The sequence below is a fragment of the Dermacentor silvarum genome, chromosome 6 (genome assembly GCF_013339745.2).
Source record: "Dermacentor silvarum isolate Dsil-2018 chromosome 6, BIME_Dsil_1.4, whole genome shotgun sequence".
Classification (NCBI taxonomy): Eukaryota; Metazoa; Arthropoda; class Arachnida; order Ixodida; family Ixodidae; genus Dermacentor; species Dermacentor silvarum.
In genome coordinates, this window is record NC_051159.1 from 139,021,888 (window position 1) to 139,035,940 (window position 14,053).

The following is a 14,053-nucleotide window of genomic DNA, read 5'->3' on the forward strand; positions in this document are numbered from 1 at the left end:
GAAGCAGTAAACCGTGCTGTAAGAATGGGGAACCAAATTGCTGCCTTGGGAATCAGAGATGTCTACAATCCTATAATAAAGGCTTCAATTGCCCATCCAGCGAGCTGCGCTCGCTGCGGAAACGGTGTACTAACGTGAGTGACGTGATGTGACTTCCTATGTCATAGCGATAGCAGCTCCAGCTCTCCAGTGGTGAACCTTGAGTCCAATACGATGAGAGACGTGATGATGATGATGATTACGACGATGACGACGATGATGATGGTAGTGGTGGTGGTGAACTTAATACGATGAGAGACGCGATGATGATGATGATGACGACGATGATGATGGTAGTGGTGAACTTATTACGATGAGAGACGTGATGATGGTGATGATGACGACGATGACGACGATGATGATGGTAGTGGTAGTGGTGAACTTATTACGATGAGAGACGTGATGATGGTGATTATGACGACTATGACGACGATGATGATGGTAGTGGTAGTGGTGAACTTATTACGATGAGAGACGTGATGATGGTGATGATGACGACGATGACGACGATGATGATGTAGTGGTAGTGGTGAACTTGTTACGATGAGATACGTGATGATGACGACGTTGACGACGATGATGATGGTAGTGGTAGTAGTGAACTTATTACGATGAGAGACGTGATGATGGTGATGATGACGACGATGACGACGATGATGATGGTAGTGGTAGTGGTGAACTTATTACGATGAGAGACGTGATGATGGTGATGATGACGACTATGACGACGATGATGATGGTAGTGGTAGTGGTGAACTTATTACGATGAGAGACGTGATGATGGTGATGATGACGACGATGACGACGATGATGATGTAGTGGTAGTGGTGAACTTGTTACGATGAGATACGTGATGATGACGACGTTGACGACGATGATGATGGTAGTGGTAGTAGTGAACTTATTACGATGAGAGACGTGATGATGGTGATGATGAAGACGATGACGACGATGATGATGGTAGTGGTGGTGGTGAACTTAGAGACATTGGCACCTACCCTCTGAGAGAGATTGGCCAAGATCCGGGTGGAGGTCAAAATTGTGTTAGATGCATGAATTTCGAAATCTCCAATTATGAAAAACAAGTGAAAGTGAGTATAACATAGATATCTTGTCTTGAACAGTCGTTCTGATCGAACAAAAACTAAAATAAAATTTTAGAAAATTTATAAGAGGCGATGAGCGAACAACCAAATGCCCATTGAGATTAACAATAAAAGGCATTGGATTCGCAAATGAAATTTTCTACAGTGATGCACATAAGACAGTAGCACAGGAGAGTTCAATGACAGGTGGCGCTGACGTTGTGTAATTTTCGAGGTGCTTTTCCTCAGGGAGGAAAAACGTCGGCAGTCCAGTAAGTAGTGATTATTTGTTTCTTATTCGTAGCAAAGGTGGCACGAGGAGAAATCGACTGACTAGATTGGTGCAAGTATAAATTTATGGCAACAAATTACGGTGACAAACTCGTCCCGTAACGTATATCTTCATCGTTCGCTCGAAGAGCATTATATATATATATATATATATATATATATATATAACGCCACATGGGCGTAGACGGGCACTCACACGGGTTCATGAGTATATATATCGGCGCGGAGAGCGCTACACATGCACTGAATATAGAATAGATGTCGCACAAAAGGAGACCAATACTGATTGAGCGTTTACAGATTTAGTAACGCGTATGAAATCCTTCCAAAGACGAAGAGCGAGAATCAGTGGTAATTATCGAAGCTCTTTGTGCCTGTTACTGTATGACTGACCAACAAGGCCTAATGTCAACTCGCGTTCGTAATTGCATAGTATGCAATCAAACGAACTGAACTACACTTTCCTGTCTGACCTTCAGAGTGAAAAGCGAAAGAGTCCCAAGCCCAAACACGATATATTCAAAACATTTCTGTAACGTAATTACATTGGCTCATATAACCTTGTAATGATTTGCTTCGGGATCACAGATTTGGCAGAACTTTGATGAACGCTGATATCGTAGCATAGCACCATTCTGTTTTTTTTTTTTTTTTTCATTCGAGGACCTATCATCGGGTCATTACAATACAGAAGCGGAACACTCGGAACAATGTCGAAGCTTCGGTTGAGACAAGCGATGGACGTCCATCCACAAACCAGCATGGCAACCTTGTAGACAACGAACAATGTTCATTTGATAGTATTTAGCTGCTGCAGTGTCCGTATCAAAACACGGGCCCCGGCCCCTCAAGAGACCTTTCGAAAACGGGAATATTTACCTATTCTTATAGATCGTTTCATCGGGCGAGGAGAAAAGGGCGCACCGCGAGACTTTCCTCCTCTCTGGCTTGTGCGAGCCGGCGCGCGGCGCTTCATGGATGGATATATTGAATATATCCGTCGCGTGCTGCGGTACAATTTGGTGATGTTCTTGCTCGTTCCCGAGACATTTACGCGATGTCACTTCATACAAGGCCGTCAGGGAACCACTGTGTAGCCTTTGAAGGTAGTAACTATTGGATAAATTTCTCACTATCCACGGTCGTTTGGCGTGGGAACTGGAACACAAGAATGCTCGCGTACAGCCAAACCAATGCAACCCCCAAAACATCTAAGCGGAAATTTTTATCGAATACTTGCGTCAGCCAACGACGTCGTTCTCACGCATTTCATGTCTACTATGCAAAATCGACATTAGCTTCCTGTATGAGGCTGATGGCGTGGCTCAACAGAACGATCACTGCGGATGCTAAACGAGCATGATGCATATATAAGCTTTGTGCTTGGGCATTGCCTCATTGCTTTGTGAAGCAGCAATATCTAAAGGAGATCATATAAAGCGAATGGCTATGCATACGGCTATGTATGCGGATACAATTTTTGTAAAACGAATGAGTGCGTCGCAGAGAACGGTCCGACGAAGAACGAAAAAAAAAATAGGTCTTCATCTCCTTGCGGCTCGTAAATTTTGAATCAGGCTCATCTAGAGTGGTCAGTCGGCCGATTTGGTCGCCATATTTTACAAAAAGATATATATAGATACGGGCTAACGCCGCAGCAGTAAGACCACGCATGGTCATGCCACATGCTTGGCCCACGCGCTATAGAAACAGAAAGATTTATAACCCAGCAGCTACCACAGCCACAGCTTCGAACGCTTGCGCAGTCTATGTACAGCCAGCCGCTCGACCACTCGACAAGTGTGTTGTATACTATACTGCATGGTATGCTTCTATTACTAACCAAAACTATTTTATGTGTGGGCAGATAGAAACCGCATCCAACAGACGAGCTGGTCATACAATGCATCTATACACGTACAGATAACACTTTGAGCGTTTGTCAAAACAAACAGCACAACTTATTCCGTATATAGCACAATGGTCCCATGCTGTTACCATCGTCGCGTGTGTTTCGTAACTACTAAATGCTTCTAAATTATATCATAGAATTATAGTAGGGTAGCATTTCTAAAAGTTTTATTGCGATGGCAATTATATGGACACTCCAAAGCGGATTTCTGCCTTCGGCGTCGTCGTCGCCGTCGCCGTGAGGTTCCGTATGACGTCAACGGCGATGAAATTGTCGCCGCGCTTGATGATAAGTGGTTCTTGAGGGAAAGGGAAAGGTTGGCGCTATCTTCTGCAGCCCTTGAGGGAGCACGGCTCAGCGCTTCGGACGCTGTATGTGCGAGTGAAAGGGCGCGAGGGACGCCCGCTTTCACGGGGAGCGAACGCAGGTCGGAGTGCAAACGCGCGTTCTGCGCCGTGATGATGATAAGTGGTTCTTGATGGAAAGGGAAAGGTTGGCGCTATCTTCTGCAGCCCTTGAGGGAGCACGGCTCAGCGCCAGTGCGCCGTGATCCCTGAAGGGCTGCAGAATTAAGCGTCTCTTTCCTCCTTTCTATATATAGAGAGCAAACGCGACTTTTTCCGTCGCGCGAATGGCTGTGGCGGGACGGGAGGGAGGGAGGGGAGGCGACATTTAGTTGCGGCACCAAATGCGCATTTATATAAAAACACCGCGCGCGTTCGGTGCGAACGCGGGCAAAACGCCGACGGCGTCGACTACAGTTCTGCGCGTTGGTGGTGCTGCTGCATGTCCAAGTTTATACAGCTGATAAAAATACTATCGTTACTCCGTATAGCTCTCTACTAATTTGCTATCGCAATTGATGCTTCACCTTTCGGGTGAAACTGCGAGAATTTTTTTTTTTTTTGAAATAGCCAACTGATCTCTGAGGCTGATTGTAGGCTCAAGGACATGCGCACACATCGCGCTAAGTGCTCCGTCCGTGTCACCAGAAGTAGCAACTCCGTTAAATCCAAGTTAAATGACTTCAGTGAGTCTCACAGAAGGGCTTCCAACCTATACGAAGACGCCATGCCATACATAACACATGGCGTGATCCCGAAAATGACCAGCAGCAACTCTTTCATATAGCGTATACTCCGTATACAAAGCGGAGCTTCCACCCAAGCATGGCGAGAGCTCATAGATGGCGCCACTGCCAACGCAACATGATGGTGCCTATAGTGAACTAGTAAAGTGTTCTAGTTCACTATAATGGTGCCGATGAAAAAAGGACCCATTGCTTGATCTCGATTCCCATCGTTTCTACATTGTTGAATTGAGCATAGTCCATGCAGTGAAACACCCGCGATTGTAGGCCTGTCATCACAATATGCTATGCATAGCTGTGTTTTTCGTGATCGTTTATTTCACCACTGCGTTTTTGGACGTACACACTGTGCTCTGGCAGTGAAGAAATGCAAATCAGTGATGCGTTTCACCTCAGGTGTCACCATCCCGATGCAAATGAGTACAAGAAATGTTATGACGTTATATATACGAGTACAAGCAGGAAATAATGACCAGGAGTGCACACGCCCACTCCAAATCACGCTTCCAGGAGTTCGGCGGTTAAAAAGTGTGCTGCAATCAGACTTGTACGTAATGAATTACATGTCATTAATTGCTTGTAATCAATTAGGTTCCTTGGTAATGTTGTAATATAACAATTACATTGTTTTCTTGGTAATGCTCGCTGTAGTTCAATTACTTCTTTGCAGTAACGAATTACAAGTAACCAATTACAATTTTGACGAAACAAGCGCTGACAGGTGACGCAACTTTTGGCACTTAAATTTGGTAGTGACTAAACTGTCCAAAGGAATGAAAACATGTACATGTGTTACCTCCTTAACACAATCAGCGCCTTGCAGCTACACCTTTTTTTCCTTTTATTGCGATAGCAATTATATGGACACTCAAAAGCAGATTTCTGCCGTCGGCGTCGCCGTCGCCGTCGCCGTGAGGTTCCGTATGACGTCAATGGAGATGAAATCGTGACCGCGCGCCACCGAACACTGTATGTGCGAGTGAAAGGGGGCGAGGGACGCGCTCTTTCACGGGGAGTGAACGCACGGCGGAGAACAAACGCGCGTTCCGCGCCGTGCTTGCTTAAGGGCTGCAGAAGTAGGCGTCTCTTTCCTCCTTTACAATAACCATATATGTGGAGCAAACGCGCCTTCTTCCGATGCGCGAGAGGCCGTGGGGGAGGGAAGGAAGGGGGAGGGAAGGGAGGCGACGTTTAGCTGCGGCACCAAGTGCCTATTTATATCAGAGGCTCCGGCAACAGTCACCAACGCCGCACGCATTTTGAGCGAACGCGGGCAAAACGCCGATGGCGTCGACAACAGTTCTGCGCGTTGCCGGTGCTGCTGCATGTCCAAGTTTATACAGCTGATAAAGCTAAAATCATTACTCCGTATAGCTCTCTACAAATTTGCTATCGCAATTGATGCTTCACCTTTCAGGTGAAACTGCGACAACTTTTTAAAAAATTTTTTCTCTCTCTCACCACCGCATCCCTTTAGCCTTCTCCCGGTACAGGGTAGCCAACCGGAGATAATCTCTGGTTAACCTCCCTGCCTTTCCTTTGCCTCTCTCTCTCTCTCTGCAGCAGCGCCTGGATCACCTGAACATTGCAGACTTGCACCTTGGCACATTTCTCCTGGAAATCCGACACCTGAACTTTTCTTTTATAATACATTTCTCTGCGTCTCTGCTGGAAGCGCATATAAGCAGCCTTCACAGGCGGTAGGAGCTGCTGCTCCTCTTCGCTTCGCGCGGTCTGTGACTTCTCTAATATAGACAGACGTTTTTAACCGTTATACTCATGTTTCCATTTGTTTGATAATACGTCACTCATGAACACCATTTTTGTGATTGTAACACGTACAGTATTTCCAGGGCTGAATAATAGGCAGCACTATAATAAATTGCGACATAGATCCGCCCACCACCTCAAGGAACGTGAACGTTTGCTGGCTTCCGTTAAATTAGTCGTTTACGTTTAAATAACTGCGAAGTGAAGGGCGCCTAGAGGAGATCCACCAGGTGTTCGACAAATTGAAAAGGCTCAATGGCTCGATAGCGATGGCCACTTCGGACGTTGATGTCAGGGAATTGCCCAATGCAATTTTTAAGTTTTTCACTGGCGCTGTCGATCGGGAGCACCTGCCCCTATCTGAAGCAACAACGAAGCGCTGTGCTTGATGGAGAACCCATCACCCGAGCATCGCGGCATTGAGCATAGCCACGACCTTTTGACGAAGGTGTTCGTACGTTACCATACAGCCCTTTGCTCCTGCGCACACATTAAGCGAGTTTTCACTATCGCCACCAGAAGTATTCCCAACAAAACAAGCAAAGATTACCGAATAAAACTTCGAAAGGCAATCCTTAGTAAACATAAAGAACGTGTGAGAGGCTGCATAGCACACATTAAAAGAGTCCAGCTCGTTCTATTTACTCTAGTTGTGCAACATTAATAAAAGTACGGAGGAAAGTAACATTAAAGTAATAGATTACTTTTTATTAATTGCTCAATTACTCTCGTGGGCCAGTAATTAGTAATAGCAATCAATTACATTTTTGATTAAAATAATTGTAATTGTAATCGCTTACTTTTTTCTGTAACGTGTAAAAGTCTGGTTGCAATATTATAGCAGTCCGTATACCAGAGATAGACATAAACAGTAAGTGCAACTTATCATTTGTGCTTCTTTGGCGAGGATCTGCAAAACGTTTATTAGTGTAGAGATTTGGTCACGTTGGCAACGTTTCCCAGCTTGGTTGATAGGATAAAGACATGGTGCAAAGCGCAAATCTTCATTTGGAGGCTAACTGCAGCCAAATGTCATCCTATACTTAGTCATGAAAATGCATACAGAGATCACTTGTAACTCAATTCCCGCACTTCTCATTATCTTCTTTCACATGTGGTGGCTATCTCTCTAATGAGAGTGTTTCACCCTTCTATAGCGGAGTACTGAGAGCTCATAGCGAAGCTGGATGTTTCTTAGTTAAGGAAACATTAAAACTGTTTTCACCTTTGTGTGATAACTTAAACGTAGTTTGTTGCATTTTCAGCCTCATTTTCTCTGTTCTTTTTGTCTATATAATACTGTTTTAATATGAACGTGCCTGTTTTATGCAGATTTTATAACCTCTGCATGTTCCTTTGTACCATTATGTTGTGTTCCCTTTTTGCTTTGTATCCCACCCTGCCCCTGTACCCCTGTAATGGCCCGGTTGCGGTACCAGTAAATAGAAATAAATAGGCCCTAAATAAGGACTCTGTTTGCAAAGACACCATAAACACTTGTGATAACGGCTTGTTGATAAATCATCGTCGAATTTCTTGTAGCACTGACACAATGACACAAAGCGATCACCATACAAGTGCACCTCACGCCTGCACACATTAGCAGCCTTTTCAATTTGTCACACGCACGCAGCAGAAATCTCGCCATCTGCCAAAACAGAGCGCGTGAAAGTGCGCGGAAATAAGGAATTAACATGCGCCAGAGCACAGCGCAGCTGCCCCCGTAAGAATAGTCAAATGCTCTAAAACACTCATCACATATTCCCCGCGCGTTTATCGTCTCTAATAACATACGTGTCGTTACACACGCCTGAATCTCTTTTTTTCTGTTCAATTTTCTCGGCCACGCTACGCTGGCTCAGCTCCAGGGCCCGCGAGAAACCGATGCCAGAAAGCGTACACACTGAGCGTCGAGGAAGCAACACGTTTCCGCAACAACGGCTAGTCAGCATGGAGGCTTGCTCTTGCGCGTTCGGCTGCTGGAAAGGAACGTTCTGAGGTTTGCCGTATACGGACGCGGTAGTGCAGCGTGCTTCACCACCACGGCTACCGGCAGGCAAGACCGGAAAAACAAAACCCAGGTCCATGTACTGCTTTTTTTTTACTTTTTTTATTATTTCCGCAGTTTCATCGCGGATCATCTCTTCCACCACTCCAAAGAACGCGCGTGGTCTCCCCCAATGGCACCCGGTGCGGCGGCTTCACCGCAGCCGAGGCCAATAGCGACCGCGTGGTGCCTCGCACCGCGCGTCTTACCTGGCTCGCGCCTGGATTCGCCGGCGCCGAGGAGCGGCCGGCCAATGGAGCGACCGGGCAGGTGGGCCGGCGCACCTTTAACGATCCCCGGGCGCCTCCCCGGTACGCCTCCGTTCTCTCGCAAGGGCCGGTCTTCTTCTCTTCCCCTTCCCCCCGCGACGCCACCAACACCGGCCCGGCAGAGTTCCTTACCGTTGCCACCTGTCTTTGGCAGTCGAGACACGCCAACTTTCACTCGAGCCAGACTGCACGCCGTCCGAGACCGGCATGAGACGACACCATCGGGCAGAGGGATTACGAGCGGCGTCCTCCTCGGTGCATCAGCTTCGGCCGCTCTTCTCGTGATGCCTCCGCCACTGCTCGGCTTCCGCTGCTGCTGCTGCTTTTGCGACAGCATCTCACTGTTTTCGTGAAGTGGTGGACCCCGTCTCGCGCTGCCGCTGGTTTTTTTCTTGTGTGCCAACGCCTCGTACGCATCGTTGTCTTCGTGCGTTCCAACGGGGGGACGCAAGAGTGGGAGCGCGCGGAGTGTGTGGCTTTCCTCGGAGAACGATGGAGACGTTCGTGCTCATCCCGAAGGAGCTCAGTCTGGTGATCAGTGACCGCGCTACATCGACGACTACGACCGACTCGACGACGTCCGGCGATCGGCCGCCCACCAAGGAAGTGACCGCGGCTGTGTGGAGCAACAGTCGCATCTCCCGCGGCACGAGGTTCCTGCCCTTTCAAGGAACTGTCCGCCTGGACAAGCTCGAGGTGTTCGGCACGCTCGACCAAAAGGACGTGAGTGTCTTTCACTTCCTTCTCCGCGTTCTTTTTTTTTTTCCCCTTGTTCATCATCTCCGTTCGCTCGACCGCCGGTGCGATGACGCGCGCACGTGGTTTTTCGAGACGGCTGTATACCGTCGCGTCGCAGTCGGCGTTACCTTCGTGTTCTTTGCATCCGGATGCATGGGTTTCCGGCAGAAAATTTGGAGGACGCTTAAGCTTCGCCTTTAATAGTGGAGTGCGATATAATTCAAAGACCCCTGACTGCGTCTCATGCTTCCCGGCAACTGCAGCTTATGTAACAGTAATGTTTACCTGCAAACGCTGGCGGCGAATGCTATGCACGAAGGCGAGCTTTCTGGTAGAAAGGCGGCCTCTTGCGTGGGCCGGTCTTTTATTAGTTGTACGCACTTTTAATATTTCACTATGAGAAGATTTAACATAAAAGGCATGCGCTGTCGGTGTATTGTTCCGTGACGGTTGTCTGTGGGCTGTCATTCTCAAAATTCTGAGGAAAACTTTGTAAAGAATGTATAGACAATGTAGGAGTAACGTTAGTGATAGAAGAACTTTAGTGCCGTATAAAATAATTTTCGCTCAACGGACGCCTATGCCGGTTGAGACGCCGACACCGGATTTTCTGCGACACGGTTTCCTTAACGCTCTCGCGTTAAAACATTAAACTATGTGAACTCACGCCTGCATTGTGGGCGCGGCGACAAGTTTGCCGTGTTGTCGTTAAGGCCTTTATCGTGCCAAATGTCCAGGAAGATGCAAGCATGGACGCAGCAATATTAATTGGCAAGCGACGGTAATATATATCGCCTGTTTTATTCGCCACAAAGGGCAATACGTGCATGGCAAAGCTTTCTTTACTGATGTGATCGCGTGAAGGCAAGGTATTCTTTAAGTATACTATCTTCCCACCTAGATTTGCATATTTATTGCAGGAATGTCTGCGTACTGGAATCTCAGAGTTGCAGAATATCTCCCTTTCTCTTCTTTTTATTATAACTGCATATAGGGCTCTTGTGATTATGTGAAGGCCCTTTTAACTATTCTGGTGCCGTGGGCCTTGCTATGGTCATGACCGTCAGGTATACTTGTATTCAGGCAGTAATACAGGCACTTCCATGATGGCTTAGTTTTCACCATGATGGCTTAGTTTTCACACGGGCGGGAGATTCAAAGAAGACTCAAAGCTCAAAACAAGTTTCACTGAACTTGTGAGTGGGTCGATAAGGAGAACACGGTTGGATATTGCTGTTTGAAGTGATGTGACTATGCACAAGAGATCACAACATTTCCACCCCTGCGTCCGGAAGGAGCAAAGAAACATTGCAATGCAACTGGCATCGCACCAAACACTAACTAAAATAATTTTTGTTACCTCGTGACACCTGTTGGTATTCTTGAGCGCTGCCTAGTGCGCAAGATTCATCACCAGCATTGCATCTACGTGTCCACACTCAATGTACTCCCACAAAAAGAATAGTCTGGACCTACACAAGCACAGGTGCCTACGTACTACGAAGCAATAACGAGAACTCGTTATCAAGGCGTTAAGTATACGTCAAGCAGAATGCTGATGTTTAAAGAATGTAGCAGCTTCTCTAGTGCATGTTACCCGCTTTCTACAAGCGACGTCAATAATTCATGCATCGGGGCCCTAGAAACAAATAACTTGTCGTTATATACCTTAACCGAGAAAAAATTGATGTCTGTGTGCCAGAAAGACCAGAAACCCTTAAAGAATTATGCGTATCACGGACTGTTTGTTTTTCTTCTTTCGCTGACAGCCTCGTGAATCATTAAAATGACACTAATGGATAACGTTTTGCCGCTCCCATAACATATATCTTTCACCGTGCCGTAGCGCGCTGAAAGTGTTCTCGTGCAGAATTCTATGTTTTTCGTTCTGGAACTCCACCTGAATGCTGACAGAAAATACTAAATGTTCGTCTCACTTTTCGCCACCACTCCGGCCACGAACACGTACAATGTCACAGTGGCCGTGGCGTATTGTGCATGATAATTAATGCTATGGCGAAAGAGGAGCAAACAAAAACGTAAAGTTTATGCATAAGTATAAGAGACTCTGTTGCCATACATAAAGTTAGACGAGCACTAGACGACCTTCACGGCGGCTTTACATTAGCGCAATGACCGATAGTTGAGACTGTTAATGAGCGCTTTTTATTGCGTAAGATTCAAAACAAGGCAAATACAGAATGAAACTATATTTACATACACAGTGTTAAGTACAGGACAGAGCTGAATCGATTTCTGATGTGCAGGTGTCACAGTCACTAATTCGAGTTCTCCCGTAAAACTTTTCCTTCTGCTTTCTTCTTCAGATGCTACGCATACAGCGAATGATTTCGAATTAGTGCATAGAGGCCTCATTCAGCACCTTCTGTATTCCAAAAGCTGTTTTTTGATGTCATAAATGTTCTAGGCAGTTAGATTAGTGTAGATATTTTATTTTGCCAAAAGGGCTGTTATAACGAACTGACATTGCTTTGGGTAGTTCTGTTAAATTTTGACTGTATTTCACATTGTCCTCATTTCTCTCTCTTATATAGGCAATGTATTGATGGTTCACTTATGCTGTTAACTCTATAAAATAAGTTCATTCGTATTGGTACAGTGTTGCTTCTACCCGATTCACCTATTCCCATGCAGTCAATCATAAAACATGTCATCAATCATAAAGCAATAAAAAGTAGCATGGCAGTCAATGGCATACAATGGGTGAATTGATTAATTTTAACCAGGCTTATAAATATGGCTACAGATGATAAAACCTAACTGTGTCATGCGTGGGTAATTCATGATTTACCATTTGCTCGCAGTCCTCTTAGTGGGCGTCATGATTTCTTGCTCATCCAAATCAATCTTATTGCGCAAGGCTGTATACAGGTGAAACATCCTTGCTTATGAGAACTCTTTGTCATAGTCTGACTGTCATGGCACAGTTAATACTATATCAGCCATCGAGTGCAAAGGGCTTCATGAGACATGAAGCATATAAATTGCTCGCGGAGAGCTTCGAGGATTGAGCCCTCAGTATTTCGAAATATATCTCTTCGTTTCAGCGCGTAAACTAATTTTAGTGGTGAAGAAACCACTTTTTGCGTTCACTTTTGCAACTTATCGGTACCAATCTATAAAAGCAGTATTTTGAAGCACGTGCATTCACAGTTGCGTAGCGCATGAGGAAACCACAACCACCATTGTAACTATCGCCAGTAGCATACAGCCTTTCGACTAAGCGCATAACATTTCGCCACCTTATTCCAATCGTCATATACATCGTCCGATACGTATCGTACCAAGTGTTTTAATGCTGTATCGACTGCGGGCACAGCTTTCTGCATTCTGAGAAGAGGCTGACGTAACTGGGATGTCTAAAATTCAAACTGGGAAACCAGGGTTCGTAATCACAAGACTTCTCTTAAATACGGATGTGCACGTTTCTCAATTGGCTCGCGTTCGGGGGCCTGGCCACTCATTTAGAGGTTGAGGCCTGACACCATCAAGGCCGCTATATTGTTGTAGAACCAGTACAGTTGTAAGCTGTGATTTTTCTGCAACACAATGGAAGCTGTGAATGTAGAACAAAATGTCGTACGTGACGTCACATGAATACTCTCTACAGAGATCCTCTGATAACGACAACAATGTTGCGACAGCTGCCAATCGCAGTTCGCACTTGCGTAAGAGTTTTGTGAATACCGGCCGATCTTAATTGCGCAGAAGTTCAACTGATCTTGTATGTGTATTTCATTACTTGCTATGTATGCTAAAAGTATCTTAGCAAAATTAGGCAACACTTAGTAAGTATATACCAAAGACAACGTCAGATTCTAGGTGATACAGCCCCTCTCCCCTCACTCCTCACCCATTTCTTCACATTCTCCACCTATCTCCCTTAAGTCCCCAACAATCTCTTCAACAAACTGCAGTTAGATTAAGAAATATCGCTAAAATGCCACGTCCGCACGGAAACCAGATGTTACAGCTTCCAATCGCAGTTGGCACTTGCATAAGAACGTTGTGAATGCGGGCCGAGCTTAATTGCGCAGAAGTTCAATTGCTCTTGAAGTTGTATTTCATTACTTGCTGTATATGCTAAAAAGTAACTTAGCAAAATTAGGCAACATTTAGTAAGTATATACCAAAGACAGCGTCAGCTTTTAGGCGGAACAGCCCCTCTCCCCTCACTCTTCACCCATTTCTTCGCATTCTCCACCTATCTCCCTTAAATCTCCAGCAAGCTCTCCGGCAAACTGCAGCTAGATTGAGAAATAGCGTTAAAATTCCACGTCCTCGCTAACATCAGTTTTTTTTTTGTTCTTCGGGTGCAAACTTTTCTGTCGAAGTAATGGCGAACAACCAGAATCTGTCGAGAGTGCACTGTTTTGTATCAGAGCATGATGTCATTCCTCACGTGACTACATTCCTCACGCGACTCACGCCACTACAGATGCTCCCTCATCCGTCGAGGTGACGTCAGGTTCGCTTCACCTCCCCAACCAAGCCTCAAACTCTGATTGGCGCTCCTACGACGCGCTACCTCGCGCTATATACTCAAGCGAGTGCCAACGCTGTATTACTTGCCATAGCAACATCTTAAAAAACTGCGAGCATCTAGAGGGACCACGACCATCATTCTTAAATGTTTCAAGCTTCTAGCTCTCGCCGCTTTTTCACATTGATCTTTTACAAATACGGAAAGCGCATTGGAACTCTCCGGATAACATTCCTGTGATTTCTAGTTATATAAGAACCCCTGTTGGCGCTTAGATTTTGCATTCCTGTAATTTTTAGTCAATTAAG

The 14,053-nt window shown here is 45.8% G+C and overlaps 1 protein-coding gene across 2 annotated transcripts in view; it reads left to right on the forward strand.

The window, feature by feature from the left end:
• The first annotated feature begins 8,622 nt into the window (after positions 1-8,622).
• LOC119456087 (zinc finger protein 771) overlaps positions 8,623-14,053 on the forward strand; it is a 104,050-nt gene continuing 98,619 nt past the window's right edge. Inside the window, exon 1 of one of the 2 annotated variants that reach the window (XM_037717689.2) lies at positions 8,623-9,226. In XM_037717689.2, the coding sequence (XP_037573617.1) occupies positions 8,996-9,226 (231 nt within the window). In that variant the 5' untranslated portion in view covers positions 8,623-8,995. The remainder of the gene's footprint in view (positions 9,227-14,053) is intronic. The other variant, XM_037717688.2, reaches the window with a different exon arrangement.